This window comes from Oryza sativa, chromosome 2, assembly GCF_034140825.1.
Source record: "Oryza sativa Japonica Group chromosome 2, ASM3414082v1".
In the NCBI taxonomy this organism is placed as follows: Eukaryota; Viridiplantae; Streptophyta; class Magnoliopsida; order Poales; family Poaceae; genus Oryza; species Oryza sativa.
Genome location: NC_089036.1, coordinates 35,840,091 through 35,860,887, shown reverse-complemented (window position 1 = coordinate 35,860,887; position 20,797 = coordinate 35,840,091). Strand labels below are relative to the sequence as shown.

The 20,797-nt window shown below is 40.5% G+C and overlaps 3 protein-coding genes across 8 annotated transcripts; all 3 read right to left on the bottom strand.

Moving 5' to 3' along the window:
* Positions 1–5,015: 5,015 nt before the first annotated feature.
* LOC4331195 (uncharacterized) lies at positions 5,016–8,876 on the bottom strand. Of its 6 annotated transcripts, none has more exons than XM_026023006.2 (7): positions 8,699–8,876; positions 6,651–6,870; positions 6,192–6,339; positions 5,978–6,096; positions 5,630–5,692; positions 5,492–5,560; positions 5,016–5,362 (listed from the first exon to the last, which is right to left on the bottom strand). In XM_026023006.2, exons 2-7 carry the CDS (start codon positions 6,843–6,845, stop codon positions 5,282–5,284), a joined length of 675 nt encoding a protein of 224 aa, XP_025878791.1. In that variant the 5' UTR covers positions 6,846–6,870; positions 8,699–8,876; the 3' UTR covers positions 5,016–5,281. The 6 variants fall into 6 exon arrangements, with proteins under 6 accessions (XP_025878791.1, XP_015623999.1, XP_015624000.1 ...); XM_015768513.3 differs by having other exon boundaries at positions 5,016–5,359; XM_015768514.3 differs by having other exon boundaries at positions 5,016–5,356.
* A 1,973-nt stretch (positions 8,877–10,849) lies between these two features.
* LOC4331194 (aquaporin PIP 1-3-like) lies at positions 10,850–12,517 on the bottom strand. Its single transcript, NM_001417101.1, has 2 exons — positions 11,598–12,517; positions 10,850–11,364 (listed from the first exon to the last, which is right to left on the bottom strand). The coding sequence occupies exons 1-2, from the start codon at positions 12,366–12,368 to the stop codon at positions 11,269–11,271; spliced, it is 867 nt and encodes a 288-aa protein (NP_001404030.1). The 5' UTR covers positions 12,369–12,517; the 3' UTR covers positions 10,850–11,268.
* A 2,215-nt stretch (positions 12,518–14,732) lies between these two features.
* Positions 14,733–20,471, bottom strand: LOC4331193 (signal peptide peptidase-like 4). Its single transcript, NM_001417095.1, has 14 exons — positions 20,189–20,471; positions 19,164–19,322; positions 18,961–19,072; positions 18,261–18,377; positions 17,962–18,113; positions 17,697–17,879; positions 17,022–17,056; positions 16,718–16,874; positions 16,578–16,631; positions 16,395–16,487; positions 16,168–16,310; positions 15,860–15,930; positions 15,366–15,449; positions 14,733–15,275 (listed from the first exon to the last, which is right to left on the bottom strand). Exons 1-14 carry the CDS (start codon positions 20,327–20,329, stop codon positions 15,139–15,141), a joined length of 1,638 nt encoding a protein of 545 aa, NP_001404024.1. The 5' UTR covers positions 20,330–20,471; the 3' UTR covers positions 14,733–15,138.
* Between the last annotated feature and the right edge of the window lie 326 nt (positions 20,472–20,797).

The window sequence follows — 20,797 nt, the reverse complement described above, 5'->3', positions numbered from 1 at the left end:
AGAGAGTAGGAGCGGATCCAACATGGGTACAAGGAGGACTTAGAGTTTTCTCTCACCCACCGAACCTATGGATACCCCCTGAGTCCCCCCTTTCATTTTTTCGTCATGGTTGATAAGATAGAATGTACTAAAGATCTCCTAATAGCATTTTAGCATAGTTTAACACCGAGATTATGTGTTTATGTCGGTGTACTCGGTATATTGAGTCCCCCAATTTTTTTTCCTGATCCGCCCCCTAAGAGAGAGAGAGAGTGAGTGGTTATTCTAAATACCAAAATGGTTAAGTTCTAAGATCGAAGGTTGTCTACAAGAGGAAGATAAAGGCTGTTCTTTCACTCCTACTCAAAAGACTTTATGGATGAGTTGAAATGGCCATTTTCAGCTCTTGGTGCAGCCTCTTGCATTTATTTTTTTCTATACTGATTTCAGACTTCTTAAAAAGTTTTTCTTCAGCTGCAAAATCTTTTATTTCTTCATTTTTAATCGAGGAAGCATGTGCTACGTACTCTCTAGCATTTAATCCATGTTCTTTTCAACATAATGGAAAGGATTCCTAAAAAATAATAAAAATATATTACACATAATGTGTCGGATTTTAGCAGGTATATACTGGTACAATAATTCAGCTCATATCGATGTCATTTATTCTGTTCCTTCTGTTCGTGAGTATTTTTCATGGCCAGAAAGATAATCCTATTTATGCACACATGAGCAGCAGATGAACAGGACTAAGTTTTCTCAAATTGCAGATTACAATTTGTAAAAAAAATGTGATAACAGTGGAGCCATATATGATTCAGAAGCTATAATTCATTTACCAGATCATCAGAGATTTGCACTCTTTGCGAAAAAAATAAAATAAAATGTGATGCACTGTTGTTATCAGAAAAGCGGTGTCATTTATGATATCTGTCAAACTTGAACAGCAGTTTTCGTCCTAATTATTGAGAGAGTATATATCAAACTATATTATGCAACAGTGATGACGATGTGCTTCCTCCAATTGCATAGTGCATACTGCACTGCTCCATACAAAGTTGTTCCTAATTGAAATCTCCCTTTAATTTTTTTTTACTAAACAATGGAGCGAAATATATGGATCCTGAACCTGAACGCACCGACAATTCCTTATTCAAATCATGCACTTTTTTAAATAAAAGAAGTTCAGAGATCGAGTCCTAATCTTAAGGCATACGTAAAAATGTATTCAAGATCTTGGAATCGCCGTGTTATTATTATTCTACGACATCCTCTCGAGAAACAAGCTAGGAAAAAGTAATCACATAGGAGTAAGCTGGCAAAAAAAAATTAAAAAAATGTAGTTTCAACTGCACCTTCCATTTGCAATATCAAACATTCCTCTGAACTGAGAATGTTGCAGTTGAAATGTTCAAAAATTTTTGATCACATCTATTCAAGATCATATTCTTATTAAGGGTTTGTTAGAACCATGCCAACCTATATTTGTAAAAAGAAGTGCTTTTTGAGGCATTACATTGTTTGATCTTCCAGAGGACCAGCTAGTTTTACATTATGCATCTTGCAGACAATCTTGGGCATAAAGCAATGTCATCGATGACATTGCTTTATGCCCAAGATTGTCTGCAAGATGGATCCTGATCTCTGATAACATTGCTTTATGTCCAAGATTGTCTACAAGATGCATAATGTAAAACTAGCTGGTCCTTTGGAAGATCAAACAATGTAATGCCTCAAAAAGCACTTATTTCCAAATCATGAGCACTGTGATGAAAAAACAAGGCTAATCTTGCATCTTTTTTTTTTTGCGGGGAAGGCTAATCTTGCATCTATTGTCTCGGGGAGAAAAAAGTAATAATAATTAACAAAGGAGCTGAGTTCTTAGACCCTAATCCTTCCTTGTCCCCCAACCTTTTCAATAAAGTGAAATGATGCAATAGACTTTTTGTTTAGTTGTCTATGGGAAGCACTGCTAGCTACACTGTACTTGGCAATTGGTAGGATCATGACAAAAAAACAAGGGTTTTACTAGTTTTTATCTGTCCATCTAATCGGTTACAGATATAATTACCAGTTCGGTATAAACTAAATTATTACTACAGCTCGAAATAAATGAAGTAATCCTTCTCTCCTCGCGTATGTTGAAGTACAACAACAGTAAGTTTGCCAGCTAAGAAATATCGGTAGCTAGTAGTAGCAAATTATGCCAGACCCGTCGAGCGATAGCCAGATGCCAAATAATAACAACAACAATAATAAATAAATAAATAGATAATAAAGAGAAGAAAAGAGAAGAGAAGAGGAATGAAAAGGAAGTGCTAGCTAGCTAGCTAGGTCAATGGATGAGCAAAGTCGCAGTTTTGTTTAATAGCGAAGTGATAACGCCAGTAAACCCATTATGCAGAGGAGTAGTTGTTAAAAGTGATGTTGCATCCAATCAAAGAAAACCCCGGAAAAGAAAAATTATAGCTCACAGTGACACTGCACGAGTATGGTCCTTTCATTTTTCTCTCCGATGTATAGCTATTAATATTATTGAGTATTCGCATTTATTTATGTTTATACCTAAAAAACTTTAAAGCTTGTGAACACATTTGCGGTCATATGGCCCTAATTTTTCGTTTCTCAAATATAGCTTGCCATTTCCTTTTCTTTTGTGATACTTGGAATGAATTTGCAGTTAACATGTTTATGCAATTTTCAAGTAAACTGACCGCTATGATCATATATCTGTAAAACTAGAAAAACGTACAAGAAGCCTACAGGGCCCAAAATACATTAAGCCCATAACAGAGAAAGCCCACAGACCTAGACAATAGGGCCTTGTACTCCTTAACGGGCCTATAAAATGCACCGGGCTAGCACCTAACATAGCCGATCTAACTCGGCCCATTTGAGCCCGCGTCGGTGTGAGGTCCTCATCTCATTCTCTCCTCCTCCTCAAGATTTTTCTCTTCTCATCATTCGTTGGCTTGTTGCCCTTGCAGAGCTCGCGCGATCCATCGGAGGCCGCTTCCTTTCAATTCTCACTAATTAATCGAGTTCCATATCCTCTCAAGATGAAGAATAACAAGGTTCGTCGTAACCGTAATCACAATGTAAGTACCAGCTTTTTTTTTACCCCCCTCACCATCTCCCTCATACTAGTTATTTATATATATATACTGCTAATTACCTGATCAAGCAAGTGTTTTTCTCTACTTGTTACTTATCACATCATTTGAGGCAAGCATCTTATATAATAAACTTTCGGTCCTGATTTTAGTACTATTACTATACTAAAATCTGTGAGTCCTCTCTCCAGCTGTAATAAACTTTCGGTCCTGATTTTCTCAATGCAAAATATGTGAATGGCATGATTCACATGATTTGTTGTTGACTATTCCCTCATAATTATCTCCCAAGAACCCATTGTAAAGAACAAAAAGAAGTAGTACTCCACTATTTATTTTCAACAATTTGTATGAAATTACCTAAGGACGACCAGTATACTTTTGTTTGACCCTCAAGAAATGCATTCATGAACAACAGCTTATTTGAACTGCAGAATTTCACATAAATTAATTTGCCCGCTGAATTCTTCCAAAGGTTGTTTTAATTTGCTACCAATTGAAAAAAAAAAGGGAAAAAAACTCGATCTCAAAATGATTTTAACAAGTGGGTACAAAGAGGACAAGGCAGGGAAGAATGGAAGGGTTGGGGGGTTGCACCGGGGCAGTAGTAGCCACATCATCGTCTTTTTTCTAATCCATTCCATCCGTCCCCTACGCTGCACATTGCCCGAGGCAATGCCACCACACATGCTCCCGGTCTATCATGAGCCACCCTAGCAAACCCGTGCCTTATCCTATCCAATGAAAATGGGGCGGATATTTCCCGACCGTCCGTCCGATCCGAGACTTGCGGAAGAAATATAGGAGAAAAAATAGGATACTCGATACTATCTGACTTCAAATCCGAATTCGTTGGAAAAATATGGGTTAGGATACGAGAAGATACGTATCCGTCCGTATGTCCCGTATTAAAAAATACATATGAAAATTTATTATAAATCCACATAAAAACATGATAAAATATTGGTTAATCACTTATTTACATGCTCACGTATAATATTGTATATTTTTTTCTTGATGTATATCTTTTACTTCCTCCGTTTCATATTATAAGACTTTCTAGCATTATCCACATTTATATAATTCTATATGAATGTGGATAATGCTATAAAGTCTTATAATATGAAACGGAGGGAGTAGTACTTTAATTATCTTATTATATTTAATATCTATGAATTAGAGATACAAATAAATATCCGTTCTTGAATCCGATTCGAAGTAAATAATATGGGACATGATACGGGATGAGTGATATGTTACCCGGCACTATCAAAATCCAACTCCGAATTTAAAAGGAAATATGGGTTAGAATATGGAAAGGATGGGATCCGATCCAACCCGACCCGATTTCACCCCTAGTCACGTGGTCCCGTGCGTCCGGTCCCACCATCTATCCTGCAGTATTCCCCTGCCAGTGAGAACCATAGACCACGGGTGGGTCATACGCCTGCATCCTCGTGCCTCCTTTTCATGCAAAAGAAAAAAAAAAGGAAAGAAAAGAACAAAGGATGCATTGCTCTTACCACCACCAACCAGAGATCTTAGAGACGGGATGAGTTGAGGATTAGGGGGAAAACATGCATTGGATGAGTTGACATCCAAATTCATCATAGCTTCACACTGTATTACTACCTTCGTACTAAAATATAGTTATTTTTGAGTTATGAATCCAAACACATAGTTGTCCAGATTCATAACTAAAAATATCTATATTTTGGGACGGAGAGAGTAGTACTATTACTCCCTTTGTCCCATAATATAATAGATTTTGATATTTTACCTGTACTGTTTGATTACTCGTCTTATTAAAAAAATTGTGCAAATATAAAAAACGAAAAGTTGTGCTTAAAATACTTTGGATAATAAAGTAAGTCAATAATAATAATAATTCTAATTTTTTTAATAAGATGAATGATCAAACAATGCAAGTAAAATATCGAAATCCTTATATTACAGGACGGAGGGAGTAGTATTTAGATGATGGTGATAGGTCAGTAGTTGCTGACACTGTGACTGGGGTTACATAAACTCTTTACAGGTAAAAGTAAAAAAGAATTACTTACTGATCGAATGCACCTCTTATACTATCTCCTTTCTGTTCAGCTCTCTCAAGGCTAAGATTAATTTAACCACATACATAGAGACATCTAATCTAATTTGTTGAGATCTACACACCGAGATGTTACAGGCTAGGAGTGGTACAGGGTCTTGAGCCTCTTTGCTGCCTGGATGAAGCCCAGAATCACCTGCAACTCATCCAATTGCTGCTGCTTTTTATTTAGCATTTGGAGGAGATTAGAGCCAGAGGTTAAGACTACAAACTGATCACAGGTTATACTACAATACAAACTGCCTATCTAAAAGGTATAGGTGGTGTGTAATAGGTTTTCAGCTGCTACCTGAGACTGAAAATGCTGCTGGACCCCATGGAAGAGCTGTTCCTTTGATGGATCGGGGTTCATGCTTACCTGTGCATAGTTTTTCAGCATTAGACCATGGAAATGAAATGTAAGGTTTGTTGGATCCAGGCTGCTTACAAGATTGAAGTGCTTCCAGTATCTCCACAGGGTAGGAGTTCCGAGTCTTGTCAGGTTTACTCTCTGCAAACAAAAGGTAAGAAACATACTTTGCTCAGAAAAAGGAAATGGTATGAGATGTGCAAAAGACAGATCAAAATCCTAGCAGCTTTCCCAGCAAACTGAACGAATGATCAATGAAAGTTATTTCGCCCTGTTCATAATAAGCAAGATGCATTGGCTAAAACAGCAGAAGGGCCTATGACAACAATAGATCCTACATAACCATGGACCAAGCCATGTGATCCAAGGGTCACACTGGCTTTAATTTTGGATTGTACACGGCCTGATATCTCGATTAGTAATTACCGTTTGCAATATTGAACTGGGGTGAAAATTGCCTCGGTTGCTGGATTTTGTACAGGATGACCAGGGCCTTGTATGCCGAACTCTTGGCTTTGTTGGTTTATGGTATTCTATGATCGCTACTTGCAAAAGCAGAAGAAAATTGTTAGTTGATTACACTGTTAATTGTTAGTTTAAAGCAATTGGCTATATTGCAATTATCACAGGATGGTCTTACAATAGTCCATGTCTTTGTCTCCCATGTCGGAACTGCTACAGAATGAATTGTTGCCGTCAATATCATCGTCGTCTTCGTTACCAGTTGGAGGTTCCAAGACACTCAAAGCATTCCTCTGCAGCTTCACCTCTACACCATTCTTTAGAACCTGCATTTTCATGAATATCTCAGGTCTTGGTATTGTTTTCCATTATATTTGCATTTAATAGTTCAACTCCTAAGCTCATAAACACTTAAAGAAAACATATAATCTCAAACAATGGTGGTTATAGATTATGACGGTATTATTAACACAGATGATATTTTATAAACATGTAGAGAATTACTTGCCTAGCTACTTTCTAAAACAAAAAAATCAGTACTATATCGTTCACTTGTGAAACAAACATTTCAAGATAAAAAAAAACACAATAAAGTAAAGTTTAAGTGGGATACTAAAAAATTCAGTGGGAGACTCACCAGCCAGTGCCAACCTCCTAGACCAACAGCCTTCTTGACAACACCTTGTAGACCGACCAAGACAGATTTTGTTCGGTTGTTCCCAGTGACGATGACCTTTGTGTGCCGAGGAAGCACTGAGAGCTCCTCATCTCCACTATCGTACCGAGGCAGAGACAGAACCCGGGAAGAGCATAGTTCAGTCTCCATCATCATGCTGATTCTCTGCCCTGATCTCTCCCTGGTTCAAGGTTTTGCATCAAATTCAATCAGTACACAAACAAACTCAATACTGTGAAGTGTTCTATGATTGACTCTCAACAGCAAACAATAAATAGCTCTATCAACCCAGTGCCAGAATAATTTCCAAAATTAGCATGATGTTCAAGATTTATTGCATGGTGCAAGAACCAAGAAAGCTGCATGTGAGATCTGCAGGATTGGTGAACTTTGCTAAAACAGTGCTAGTCCTAAATAAAAGAAAAATACCAACTATTATTAGGCATAGCAGAATTTCTGAAACTAGCTCAACATTAAAAATTAAAATTTGACCACGCATAAAGGGAATTTGAAATTCAAAATCGAGTCTTGAGTCCTAAGTTACACAGGAAATTCATATTTTGCATAGATTAATTTCCATTGGGGGGGGGGGGGGGGGGCGAGGAAGCCGGAAAGCGATCAAGATGATGTGACACCTCCATGCAACTCGATCCGGATCGGACTAAATCTCTCATCTGATGCGATTGCAAACAGATTGAAGAGCATTAGTGACTCCCAACCACTAACCATTATGGTGATGAATCGGCAGAGACACTTACCAGGACCCACTACCAGCTAGCTGGCTACAAGAATTGCTCGTTACTTGCTGGAGTAACACTCGTCAAAGTGGTGCGTCTAAGGAATATGTACAAAAGCAGTGCAGGTGGCCAGGTAGTAAATCAGAAATGAAATTGTGTAGATCAATTTTGGTTATGAAATTTAGCAGGTGGCTAGGTGATTTGCATTAATTCTGTGTACTAGATGTAAAATTATGTGGAGTAAACCAAGAATTTATAGTTGGGGCAGGTAACTCTCCTGTGTTCATACTTTCAGTAAATTCGCATTTAAAGTGGGAGTTACGGAGATTGCAGACTACAGTAATGAACAGGTCGGTTAGAATAATTTTGCTACAGTACAGTCTTGTGATGCATTTTCTCCCAACTGATACCCTGATGTGCCCAATTCTAATGCAATAATTTTAAGTATAGATTCGAATTTACTGTAAAACACAGTATAAATTTCACGGTACAACGCAGAAACCCGATCTAATCAGTCAGTTTACAGATCGTCTAGCTTCAAGATCTTAATTAAATGGAGGATGAATTGGGAATGCTATATGAGAAGAAAAATTGCATGCAAAGCCAGAATTCCAAAATGCAATCAAAGTCTGGATATGAACTTCTGTTGACTGAGGATCGCAGCTGTAACAGTGTATTTTGCTATAGACACAGGATCCTAGTACATGCAATTAAGGATATGTGCACTCTTGCTGCAAATTGTACTGTAATTTTGAATTTGAGAAAGAAGAAGCGAATTCAAAATGCACAAGACTGTTTTTGTAAGCGCAATCCGAGCTCGAATTATTTAAAAATCAGCACAAGAAGGGATATTTAATCACGGGTTTAACACTAGCAGATTTATAGAAAGATGTAACTTCGAATTGAAATTGCAGGACCAATGATGGAAACAGACAACCCGATCAAAATCGAATCCATCCCAATCGAGCACCAGGAATCCGAATCAAGCTAGCACAAAACCCTGCAACCGAGAGCAGGCGAAAACCCGAAGAATTCAGGGGCGGATCCAACTTGGGAAATGGGGGTTCAATTGAACCCCAAACCTTTACTTGTATTAAGAGAGGCTAAGGCTCTGAAATTAAGAGAAAAGGCTCGTTCCAGATCTAGAAGAGAAGCAAGCAAAATCGAGACAAAATTAAGTGGGAGGAAGACACAGATGGATGAGAAAGAGAAATGTGGAGGTTCGTTAAAAAAAAAAAGAAGAAGAAAAGGGAAGAGAATGTGGATGCTCACCAGGATGCAGTAGGACGAAGGCGCCCCTCCCCTGCTCCGCTCCGGCTCCGCTATGCTCGCGAGATGGATGGAGATCAGCGCTGGCCGCAGGTGCAAGGAGCGGAGACGAGACTGGAGTTTTTCTTGGCGCTGGTGGGAAGGGGCAAAGATACTCGACGCAATGATTCCGTAAGTTTATGAGAGAAGGGAAAGAGAAGATGGGTCAATAAGTAAAACGAGCTGAATCATCAATACATGATTAATTGAGTATTAACTATTTTAAATTTAAAAGTTAAATTAATATAATTTTTAAAAGCAACTTTCCTATAAAAAGATTTTGTAAAAGAACACATTGTTTAATAGTTCGAAAAGTATACGCGCGACAAACGAGAGAAATCTTCTCTCAGCTACCGAACGCAATTAAAGTAAATTAATCCAGCTTTAATCAACCAATTGTCACTTTAAATAACCTTGTTGTCTCAAACTTTTCAATTAAAACCAGCCATCCATTATTTGCAATGACTAGTATCCCATATGTAAATAGTGCTTGAAGAAAAAAGGCAAATAACTCAATTGGGATGGGTGGCGAAAACAAACTTGTTCCACTGACAGCACCCATTGTCTACCTTTCCTCTCCTCCACGCACCACCGGCACCGCTCCTTCTCCACGAGCCATCGCCGTTCCTCCTCTCTATCTCCGCATGCGCAGCCGCACCTACTAGCCACTGACTTGTCTCCTCTTCTACCCCGTCGCCGCGCACATTGTAGTTATAGTCGTCATTGAGGCCAGCAACGTGGGGACTCGAAAGGTAGGGGTTGACCTGGTAGAGACTTGCAGACGCTGGATCCAGGTTGTCGGACCTTATAGATCCGCAGCTGTTGGAGGGAAGAAAGAAAAAAAGGGAGAGATCTAGTGTGTGGAGCGATGATAAAGTTACCGGACTTGGAAGTTAAGTGATGATATCCATTTCAACGGAAGTGGCATAACACTCCACTCTCCACAGTCCACACTTGTCTCATTAAGACTCAAGAGCAGGGTGAAGGTATATATGTGGTGAGGCGGAATTGGCAAGGGAGTGCAGCTCAGGGTTAGAAATTTCGGTCATTTCGGATCCCCCGATATAATATTATTTTGGTTGAAATTTTATTTTTTTAATTTTTTGTGAATTTAGTAATATTTTGTTTAAATTTTACTAACATTTGTTTAAACTTTTGGAAATTTCGGTATATCGATGACCTCTAATACAATCGGCTAAACCGAAAAATTAAACACTGGTGCAGCTGCGGGGACGAGCTCGACTTAATTTTGTCGGATTTTTATCGTGGGCTGTGAAGGACTTTTTTTTTTGTTTAATGGACTTACAGGGCTGAATTTTAATCCGGAAAACAGCCCATCGATCTAAACATATTTTATGGAGCTATTAAAATTACTTACATGCCTATATTATTATACGCTGGTTTTAGGTCTAAAACTGGACTTCCAAGTAAAGCGTATTTACTCGTTCAGGTAAACTGTGATAATTCATAGCTGTATATTGGTATGTTACTGTCAGGAAAGATACTTTTTTCTAAGGCTTGGTTTAGTTCCCAACTTTTTTTTTTAAAACTTCCAACTTTTCCATCACATCAAAATTTTTCTACACACAATTTTCCAACTTTTCCGTCACATCGTTTCAATTTCAATCAAACTTCCAATTTTTGCGTGAACTAAACACACCTTTAAGTCATGTGAATGTTGTAAATTCTAATAGCAGAAAGCTGCTTGTAACCTAGCTGAGGATGTATGTTAACTTGTCTGTCAGTGTACAGTTCATTACTGCTTGTTTAGATTTGCTTCTGTTCATACTTGCTCAGGTAAAATGTGGTGCATGGTCCGCTATAATTAATAGCTCTAACCACAAGTAATTTTCATACATTGAACTGAGGAATTTAAAGAATTGTTTACTTTTTTCTTATGCTTTTAGTTTTTACTTGTTCAAGTAAAATATGATGCATGGTCCGCTATAATTCATAGGCTCATAGCTAGTATGTATGTATGATTATGGCTGTCAGCAAGATTTTTTTTTTTTTTTGCACAATTCGTAAGTCTTCTCATACACCGTGGCATTTGAAGACCCGGCAATAATGGCGCCGATAGGGCCGATAGCATATCAGTATAGCACTAACAAGTTTACAAATACGCATGCTTAACATTTACTTAACGAGAGGGGATCAAATACTTGATCACACATAACATAAGAGGGGATGAGAGGAGGTAAAAATAGTAACTAGTAAAATTCACATTTGGAGATGGAATTGATGCAAAGCTATATATAGCTGAAGGCGTGCAACCAAGAACATGCATGCCTCCGCACACACAAGTACCATTTCTCACACCAAACATACTACGTACACATAGATATAATTACAGCAACATCAGATATATATAAACGCGCTTATAATTATGCAGCGGCTAGCTTCATCGATCACCAGACGGTAATAACACACGTAGTACTGTAGAGACTTGATCCTCCATCATCTTGCAGCATCAACTCGGTTGATTATTTCAGAGTAATTATCGCTTAATTAAGATGATGGTGCATGGTAATTAATTAGTCCCGGCTCTTGAAGGGGATTGCTCTGATCACCACCACGTGGTAGATGGCCGCCAGTGCCGCTCCGATGAACGGACCAACCCAGAAAATCCACTGCACAAATCCATCCATCAATTAGCACTAATCAATGAACTAAATTAACGTGTGATTATTAGCAACTACTCCCTCAAATCCCATAAAAAACGAATTTTGTACGATGAATTTAGATAGTATATATATATTCAGATACATAATAATAGAATGTGTCACGTTCCGATTGGTTTTTTATCGGATGGATGGAGTAGCTAAGTAGTTGAGAAAGCATTAAATAATGGTTGGTTGCATACGTGGTCGTGCCATGCGTGGGCGCGGTTATAGACGATGGCGGCGCCGAGGCTGCGGGCGGGGTTGATGCCGGTGCCGGTGATGGGGATGGTGGCGAGGTGGACGAGGAAGACGGCGAAGCCGATGGGGAGCGGCGCCAGGATGGGGACGTGGGAGTCCCTGGCGTTGCGCTTGGCGTCGGTGGCGGAGAAGACGGTGTAGACGAGGACGAAGGTGCCCACGATCTCCGCCCCGAGCCCGTCCCCCTTGGTGTACCCCGGGTTCACGGCGTTGGCGCCGCCGCCGGAGCCCATGTACAACCCCCGCTGGAACCCCTTCACCACGCCGGCGCCGCAGATGGCGCCCAGGCACTGCATCGCCATGTAGAACACCGCCCGCGTCAGCGACAGCTTCCGCGCCAGGAACAGCCCGAACGTCACCGCCGGGTTGATGTGCCCGCCGGAGATGCCGGCGGTGCAGTAGACGAGCGCGAAGATCATGCCGCCGAACGACCACGCGATGCCCTGGATCCCCACGGTGGCGCACTTGGACGCCGACTTGTTCACCCCCATCACCGTCAGGATGCTGATGTACAGGAACAGGAACGTCGCCACGAACTCCGCGATCCCCGCCCGGTAGAACGACCACGACGTCAGCTCCTCCACCTCGAACACCGGCGCCGCCGGCGGCTCCCGGTAGTCCTTCTCCTCCGCCCCCTGCGCCGCCGTCCCGATCGGCTGCCTCTCCGTGTACCTGTTCGCCCCCAGCCTCACATCCTCCTCCTTCCCCTCCATTACTATTAATTTGCCTCTTCTTCTTTCTACTACTCACTACTAGCTCTCTTGCCGGAGCCGGAGACGACGACGACGACGACGACGATGGCGAGCTGTGGCTGTGAGGAGAGCGAGTGGCTTCCTGCTTCTTTTTATAGCTCCTGCTCCACTACTACGTCTGCACCAATGGCCTTCTCTTTCTCTTCCTCTTTACTAATTAATTAATTAATTAATTATTCATTTTGTTTTAGCAGTCGGCAATTTAGTAATTAGTGGACGACAACGATGATGGTAGGGGTTTTTGTTTTACCTTGATTAATCTGTGGATGACAGGAAGCGCTACTGTTACTAAGCTTGAATTTGATGGTTCATCGGTTATTGTCAGCGAGAGATAAATAATTCACAAGATGATATGATAGATTAGTAGTATGGGTTCGTTTGCTACGGGGCAGGTTCTGGAAATTAAAGCCATTTTTGTTTAGGTGACACGGGCCCTGTTTGGATCCGGAGGGCTATTAAATAGCCCTCCGGAATTTCGTTATTTAAGAGTATTAAACGTAAATTACTGACAAAACTCATTCCATAACCACTAGGCTATTTTGCGAGACGAATCTAACGAGGTATATTAATCCATGATTTGCTACAGTAATACTACAGTAATCAGCTGCTAATTATGGATTAATATACATCATTAGATTCGTCTCGCAAAATAGCCTAGGGGCTATGGAATCGGTTTTGTCGGTAATCTACGTTTAATAATCCTAAATAGCAAAATTTCAGAGGACTATTTAATAGCTCGGAGGATCCAAACAAGACCACGGACAGAGTGGTCAGTTTGGAAGATTATCCTTTGTGTGAGCTCATCGAGCTGTCTCGACTTGCATAGCATTATCTTTAGCTTGATGATCGATCAATCATAGCCACAAACTAGCCATTCTTCCTAATTGCTAGCAGTTGGCAAACATTGATAATTCAGCATTGCTAACAACTCGACCCAAGAAGAATGAATATATACCTTCATATTATGTGCTAGGTACTGTCTCACTTGCAACAGTAATCCCCTCTCGATTTAACAATCTAGCATATAATAATGTGCGTCCATTCCTCTCAGTGATAAGACTATCAAGTAGTAGCAAAGTCGGCTAGTATGGGGGAAAATGGCCACTAGGGGAAGAAGGGCAGCTAGCAGAGTGGGTCAAAAGGAAAAGGAGAGCTCACTCGTTTATTCACTTCCAAATTTTTTCTTCAAACTTTCAACTTTTCTATTACATCAAAACTTTCCTACATACACAAACTTCCAACTTTTCCGTCGTATCATTCCAATTTTAACCAAACTTCTAATTTTAGCGTTAACTAAACACACCCTCAGCTATAGCTGCAGCTGTTCATTCATTCAGTCAGTCAGTCACCACATCAATCTGCATGGACATCATGATCATGATCATGGAATCCAGATGCACTAGCGAACAAAGGCGACCAAACACAACAGAAGCCGCAACCACTCACGAACAAGGTCTACTGCTACTACTTCTACCGTTCTACGAGAGCAGCAAACGGAAGGAAAAACACACGAGAAACAAGAAGGCGAAACTGTACTGCACAAGAGAAAAGGGGAGCTTGGGCGGTCGGACCAGGACAGAGACGGGCACGGCAGCCGTTGCTTCATCGCTGGCCACACACCACTAGCCGCACCACCACCTCCCCTCCACTCCGGTCTCCGGCCTCACATCACCTGTGCAGCTGCATACAAAAAATCAATTCATAAAGGTGCACGCCCTTGGTTAGAAAAATGATGCTACTTCCATTTGCATATATACATCAAAGTGACGTAGTGATATGGAGTGGTTTTGTCTTGGTAGAAAAATAAATGGTCAGGACATCACAGTATTTCTGTATTTGCCGTTTGCTGAACAACAACTGTTCATCTATGATGATTCCCTCCCCTGTGTGTCGTGTAGTGCATATCTCCTGCACCGACAAAGCTACTAGGCTCTTGCCACGCGTCCACATGATCAGACATACTCTTTCCGTAAAAAAAAAAAAAGACAAACCCTGGTTTTTCATGTCCAACGTTTCACTGTCCGTCTTATATGAATTTTTTTTATAATTAGTATTTTCATTGTTGTTAGATGATAAAACATGATTAATATTTTATGAGTGACTTATCTTTTTAATTTTTTATATATTTTTTTCAAATAAGACGGACAGTCAAACATTGGATATGAAAACCTAAGGTTTGACTTTTTTTTTTTTTAGGGACCGATGGAGTAGAATCGATCCAGGGAAAAGAAAAAAAACTGGAGAAGCTGGTTTATACCTTCATGGTCCTTTCCATAGCTGTGACACTCCTATCTGGGATTCGACACAGTTATATTGTCAGGAAGAAACATGACAGTTTGAGAATTACAGAATCTGTATATAAAAAAAAGAGTCCATTCGCCATGGATCAGATGGACATGTTCATGGATTGTTAGGACCATGGAACTAAAATCACTTAAAAATTCCTTCATTTCTTATGTGGCCACAAAACTATATAACCGGTTACTATACAAAAGATTGATGCCTGCTAGTGATGACAACATGGATCCGTAGTTCCATACTAGGACAACAGCATTGAAGCCTAGTGCCCTAGTTACAAATACTTCTACGTAGTACTACGTTACTACAAGTCAGTGGAGTCGCGATTCTGCCTCCAGAGAACATATTATGTTACAATACCGTGAGCAAATATAATTTACATCAGACGTATCAGTGAGCCTCTCCAACTCCAAGGCCATGCTGATAAGCTTTCTTACGAGCTTACAGCATCACAATTGGTGTCCTTCGGTGAAGGTTGCATGTGCATGTGCGTGCAGACTCTCTCAGGCTGTCCTCTTGTCCAGAGGTTCCTGAGTTCACCCCGTTTCCTGCCGAGCGCTATGAAGGTGCCTGCAGTAGCATGGTGCCGTGTTAAAATGAGAGCACTAAACCCCTGAAGCTATGAACCTTCTCACCAGGCACAAGGAAGGCTTTACTTACCAAGCGTAAAAGGCACAATGTAAAGAAGAGCTGGTTGACCATGACCATCCATAAGGTTCAAGGCAACATACGTGATCATAAGACCTAAAGAAGGGGCAAAAGAATACAGTATGTCAGACTACAGGTAAAAAACACCAACATGTTGCCGCACGGGTTTTGTTAGATGTTTCAATTGTTCACGTATACGTATGAGAATCCCTTTTCTTTCACATTCACGTATGATAATCCTTTTATTTTGTCATTTCCATCAACCAGCAGAAAATAAAAGGTACTACGTCCATCCCTAAATATATGACGCTGGTTAGTTAAAAAATGAACTAACCAACATCATATAAAAAATAACAGGGGAGTATAAACCAAAGGTCCCATTGTAATTTTGTTTCTACTATCAAAAGTATCCCATTATAGGACAATTTAGTTTAAGCTGTATCTGGCAAACTGTACCTAGAGAGTTGGAAAACACAGGGAAGTGCATGTAAGAAGTGGCGTCTTACCAGAACCATAAGCAACCATTGACCACAAAAAGTAACCAGATTGCAAGGTCTTTTTGGCAGCCCAATCATACCTACAAAGAGAGATTGAAAAAAAAATCAGTGTAGTGCTCAATAACGTACTGTGCTCAGACACCTGCAAATCCAAAACAATTTATGCTGATTGTTCTCAAGCCTCCTGAGCAATTTATGATAGCCCACCAGGATTAGGCTATTTTTTTTTCACAAATATGCAAAAGCCTTGCACGTTAATATAGCAGGATTAGGCAAAGACTTGTAGATAAAGCGGATGGGCAGAATTTAACACTGACCTTAATGCAAAAGCAATCAACAGCCCAGGAAGAAGTATATCACCAAAGCCAATGATACTGAATCCACCCCATGGATCAAACATTCGTGGGATTTTTAACAGCATGGGCACACCGTCTTCATCAGTCTTATCACCACGGGCAACCTACGAGCAGACGCTAGGGCAATTAGCATTTCGCAAGTTGCAGAAGCAGAACATCACAGTATGAAAGTAGTCATCTGTACCTACCACAATCATCACACTCTCATGAAACCACATCTTGGAGATAAAAACCCAAAAGATGTCATATAAGAAGGAACAACTGAGAAGAACAGATCCGACCTGATCATGATGGAAAAAGAGCAAGAATTGTTATAAAAGTCCCCACTCCCCACTATATGGTAAGCATAAGCAGCAGGGCACAATAATTACCTTGAGGTTAGGTATCCTAACAATTTGGATTACAGTAACAATCAGAGCAATACCCTGAAGACAGGCACCATGTTAATTAACATTCAACCTCCTAATCATCCCAATTGAGGGTGAGGGTATAAAAACGAAACTTCACTTACAAGAATATCTTGCCCAATCCAAGCATAGGTCATCCGGCGATAAACAGCCCATATAACAGCAAACACAATGCAAAATGGACAGACTGCGATTGTAAGGTATGAAACCGCTCCAAAGAAGGGCACTTTCACGAAAGATTCGGCAGCAGGTTTAAACCATCTGAAAGATCACATGATTACTGGTAAGGAAACTTTCTTATGTTCTCTTGGCCACAGCCCACAGCCATGATATATAAATATTCATCTGAGACGTGTCTACTATATAAATCCTAGCCCATAAAACAATTTCAAAGGGCCACAAATGTACCTTGACAATAAAGCCACCAAGCAAGTTTGCAGACCCTGCATAAACAAATAATAAAGAACACACAATGAGCTCAAGAAATGTAAGAACAACAATCATACAAACATAAATATTAGTTTTGAATATCGACTAACAGAACTAAGGTCAATTTAGGCCCTGTTTGTTTAGCTTAAGATTATTGTAATCTAGATTATCAAATCAAATTACTATAAACTAGATTATAATAAACTGACATAGAATAAGCTGTGAGCTGTTTGTTTCTCTGGATTATTAGAGGCATCTAAGGGTAGTGGGTCTTTAGCCACTCAATAATCTGGAAAAAGCTCATCCATAGAAGATTATTAGATTATAATAATCTATCATAATAATCTACTTGTTTGTTTCAGCTTACTCCTAATAATCCAAATTATAATAATCCTAAGCTGAATCAAACAGGGCCTTATTCTTCTATTCGATAAAAGTTATCATGCTTGGCATTAAAGAGAAACCACAAAGCTCCTTGCTCAGTTTGGCATGATTCTTTCATAGTAGTTCATATAGTACTGCCTCACAATTTGTGAAATTTAGCATTTGGAAAGCATACAGATTATATGTTTCAATGGATAAACAGTATAAAGATCTTAGGGCCAGATATCCAGCTAATTAATTACAGGGAAAATGGAATGGCATTGAACACACCTCTACACCACCAATGCAAAAGATGACCACCAGAAGCTCCACAAACCAGTGAGACATAAGCTTGTAGAGCATTATCAAGAAGCAAGATGCAATAACAACAAACAGTATTGCCGATGTCATGTTGATATCTACCATGCCACTAGAACCACCAGCCTCTAAGTTTAGTGAACTTTCATGGCCATCCTACATAAACCAAATGACTGTTAGTTCTCTTTTCAAGCAAACAAAATCCAGAACAATAGTCAAATAAGCTTCTGTTCAGAACCTTTAGAAGCTTCTCTTGTTCAATAACTGCTTCTCGAGCACTCCATGCTGACCAGTATGATGCACAAAGAATGGTACCAACAGCCATAAGCCACAAAAACACCTCTGCAGTATCAACCAGAGGACGGTCTGGAGAGTATAGCTGCACCGAAACTGAGAAATTGAAAACAAATTCGATACATATGTTAGATACTATGGCCAAAAAACAACTTCCAAGACAAAACAAAATTTGAAACAAAAAAAAAACCTACATAGGACATGGCACAAGATTTCAGGTGGTGGAAGGCTTTGAAGATTTACCTTTACCACGTGTAAGAAGCTTCTGTAAATCATTGCCTGCATCTTTTGGCAGAAGAACTGCAGGTATATTTATGTCCAAATCTGTTTCATTTCGGTCGCAGACCATCTTGTATAGCTCTGCAAGTGGAAGCAGGAGTGCAGGACACATGTTAACCACATTTATGAGTGCTCACCTATATTGACAAACATGTGGGGACTGGTGCAATACATGTGTCCAACTTTGAAAAAAATCTGATAACACAGTCAAAAGTAAGTATCTAACTTATCAAACAATATGAAGTGATGAACCACTGCAACTAAATTTGGGTGTGATGCATAGACATTGACCTTTCAATGATAAAACAACCTAGGAAGTATCTTGAGCACGCACGCACATTAACTATTTGCACCCATGGCAAGAATATATGTTGATCTGCCTATGTAGGGTAAAGAGACTAATGGTTGTAATCTTACAATAGATAGTAAATGATCTTTTAACAAAGGTAAGACACAGAAGAGATTTCAGGTAGGATGGCAATGGTAAATAGAAGGTTTATAGTGGTCCACCATGCATATGCATAGTAAAATGGTAAGGGAGAATATTATGCTATTCGACTATTTCAACATCTTGATCTACTAACTAATCAGCTGCTGAACGCAGGTATAAAGCAAAGGACATTATATGTATGAATTTACAAATAATTTCACAAATAAGGCATACCATGGACATGATTGATGATTATAATAGCAGAAGCCCCAGCAGCTTCAGCATTCTTAGCTTTTTTAGTGAACTTACAGTTTCCCCTTTGCACTAACAAAACATCTCCAGCAACCTAGATAAAGGAATAATCAGTCACTGGGTAGGAATGTAGGACACCATCGAGAAATCACAAACTATTAATTTGTCATTTCCAGTAAGCTAACCTTCTGTGTGGGGGGATCACAACAGTCAATAGGATCTGCTAACAATAGTCCTGTCCGATTGGCATGCTTTTCCTTTGACTCTATAGTGGGGCCAAAACGAGCACCAACACCAACAAACTCACCATCCTCTCTGTTATTGACCCAGGTTTGCACTTTTACCTGATAACACGGTGATGGAAAACAACATAGTTAAAAGAATGGTCACATGATGGGTAGGAATACTTGTTATCAATAAAGTAGCACTGTAAGGTGTTAGGTATAAAATAACAAATTTGAAGCTATGAAGCTAATGCCCCTGTGTTGTGACCCTGCCTCCTACTTTGCAACCAAACAGGCACCTGGAGAGGGCCCGAGGCAGGTTGCAACAACAGGGGTTAGCCAGTGAGTCAGGTAATGCAAGGACCATATCTCCCTGCATCGAAACTTGATAATTCTAAAACTCGCCATTTTGAAACCTACACTGACAATCACCATATAGAAGAGACTACAAAATACCATATGCTATACTGACCATCTAAAAACTTAGTTTAACAACTATAAACACTAATTGAATAGCACTAATAACTAGTTGTTCAACAGTTCAAGTAAACTAGTAACTAACGACAGGTCCTCAGCTTACAACCGAAGCCTCCAAAGCAGATCGTTAATTGTAGGCTATAGCCCGCTCCAACGATTGACTGATGAGCTTCAGAATTCAAACCAAATCGGGCAGGCTAATTTAGTCGAGACTCTAAGCAAAGCCGCGAGTCCGTGTCCCCAAGTTATCAATCACCTGTTCTGAGCAGCAAACAACATCGGTGAAGTCTACAATTGACAAAATCGGACAGGCTCTATACCGTCCCCCTGATCTGATACTGTAAAGTCACAAATCAATAGCTCGAAACCCTAGCTTCACCTACGACTGAAATTGAACCGAACACTCCCGTCCCGTGCAGCTCGGAACCGAAAATTCGGGTCGCATCGTACTAAGGGCAAGCGAAGAAACCGCGCAAGCGAGATGGTAGAAAGTCTGGGAAGGGGCGTACGAGGACGAAGTCGTTGGAGCAGCCGGGGATCTTGGGCGCCTCGTCGTCCTGGTGGACGATGTCGCCGCCGGCCGCGACCCCGGCCAGAGCCGCCATGACCAGCAAGAGCGCGGCCGCCATCTCCGGCGAGCTGGTGCCCATGGCCACCGGACCTCTCCTCCTCCACGCTGCTCTCCGCCGCGAGGGATGGATGGGGATGGGGATGGGGATGGAGATGGACTTCTTCCTCCTCTTCTTCTCCGCTTCTGTTGTGAGTTGTGACGCGGAGGAAGTTGGAATGGACTCGGGGGGGAGGTGGGCGGGTCCACCTGCCAGTGAGCCAGCCAGAGTAGTACACGAGAAGATGGGCAACGTGGACTGGTCGCGATCAGCGGGAGGAGTATCGTGCTCGTACCCGATGGACTTATCCCCATTCTCTCTCTCTCTTCGGGAGGTAGGGGCTTTACCTGGGCCTAGGCCTGCTATGAAAATGTTCATGGGCCAGGTTGACGGCGAAGTAATCTTTTTTTTCACTCTTTTTGAGTAAATTGCCATTTGGTCCACCTTTTATTACCCAAATTTTAATTTGGACCACCCTTAAACCTATTTTTTCAATTTGGACCGGGTAAA

Coding starts and splice junctions, on each gene's coding strand:
- LOC4331195 (XM_026023006.2), bottom strand. CDS start 6,845: ATGATGATGGAGACTGAACTATGCTCTTCCCGGGTTCTGTCTCTGCCT. Junction 5,561..5,629: donor ACTGGAAGCACTTCAATCTT/GTAAGCAGCCTG, acceptor AACTATGCACAG/GTAAGCATGAACCCCGATCC. Junction 5,363..5,491: donor AGCAGCATTTTCAGTCTCAG/GTAGCAGCTGAA, acceptor CTAAATAAAAAG/CAGCAGCAATTGGATGAGTT.
- LOC4331194 (NM_001417101.1), bottom strand. CDS start 12,368: ATGGAGGGGAAGGAGGAGGATGTGAGGCTGGGGGCGAACAGGTACACG. Junction 11,365..11,597: donor CCCACGCATGGCACGACCAC/GTATGCAACCAA, acceptor GGATTTGTGCAG/TGGATTTTCTGGGTTGGTCC.
- LOC4331193 (NM_001417095.1), bottom strand. CDS start 20,329: ATGGGCACCAGCTCGCCGGAGATGGCGGCCGCGCTCTTGCTGGTCATG. Junction 18,378..18,960: donor AATCATCAATCATGTCCATG/GTATGCCTTATT, acceptor TTCCACTTGCAG/AGCTATACAAGATGGTCTGC. Junction 17,880..17,961: donor AACAAGAGAAGCTTCTAAAG/GTTCTGAACAGA, acceptor TGGTTTATGTAG/GATGGCCATGAAAGTTCACT.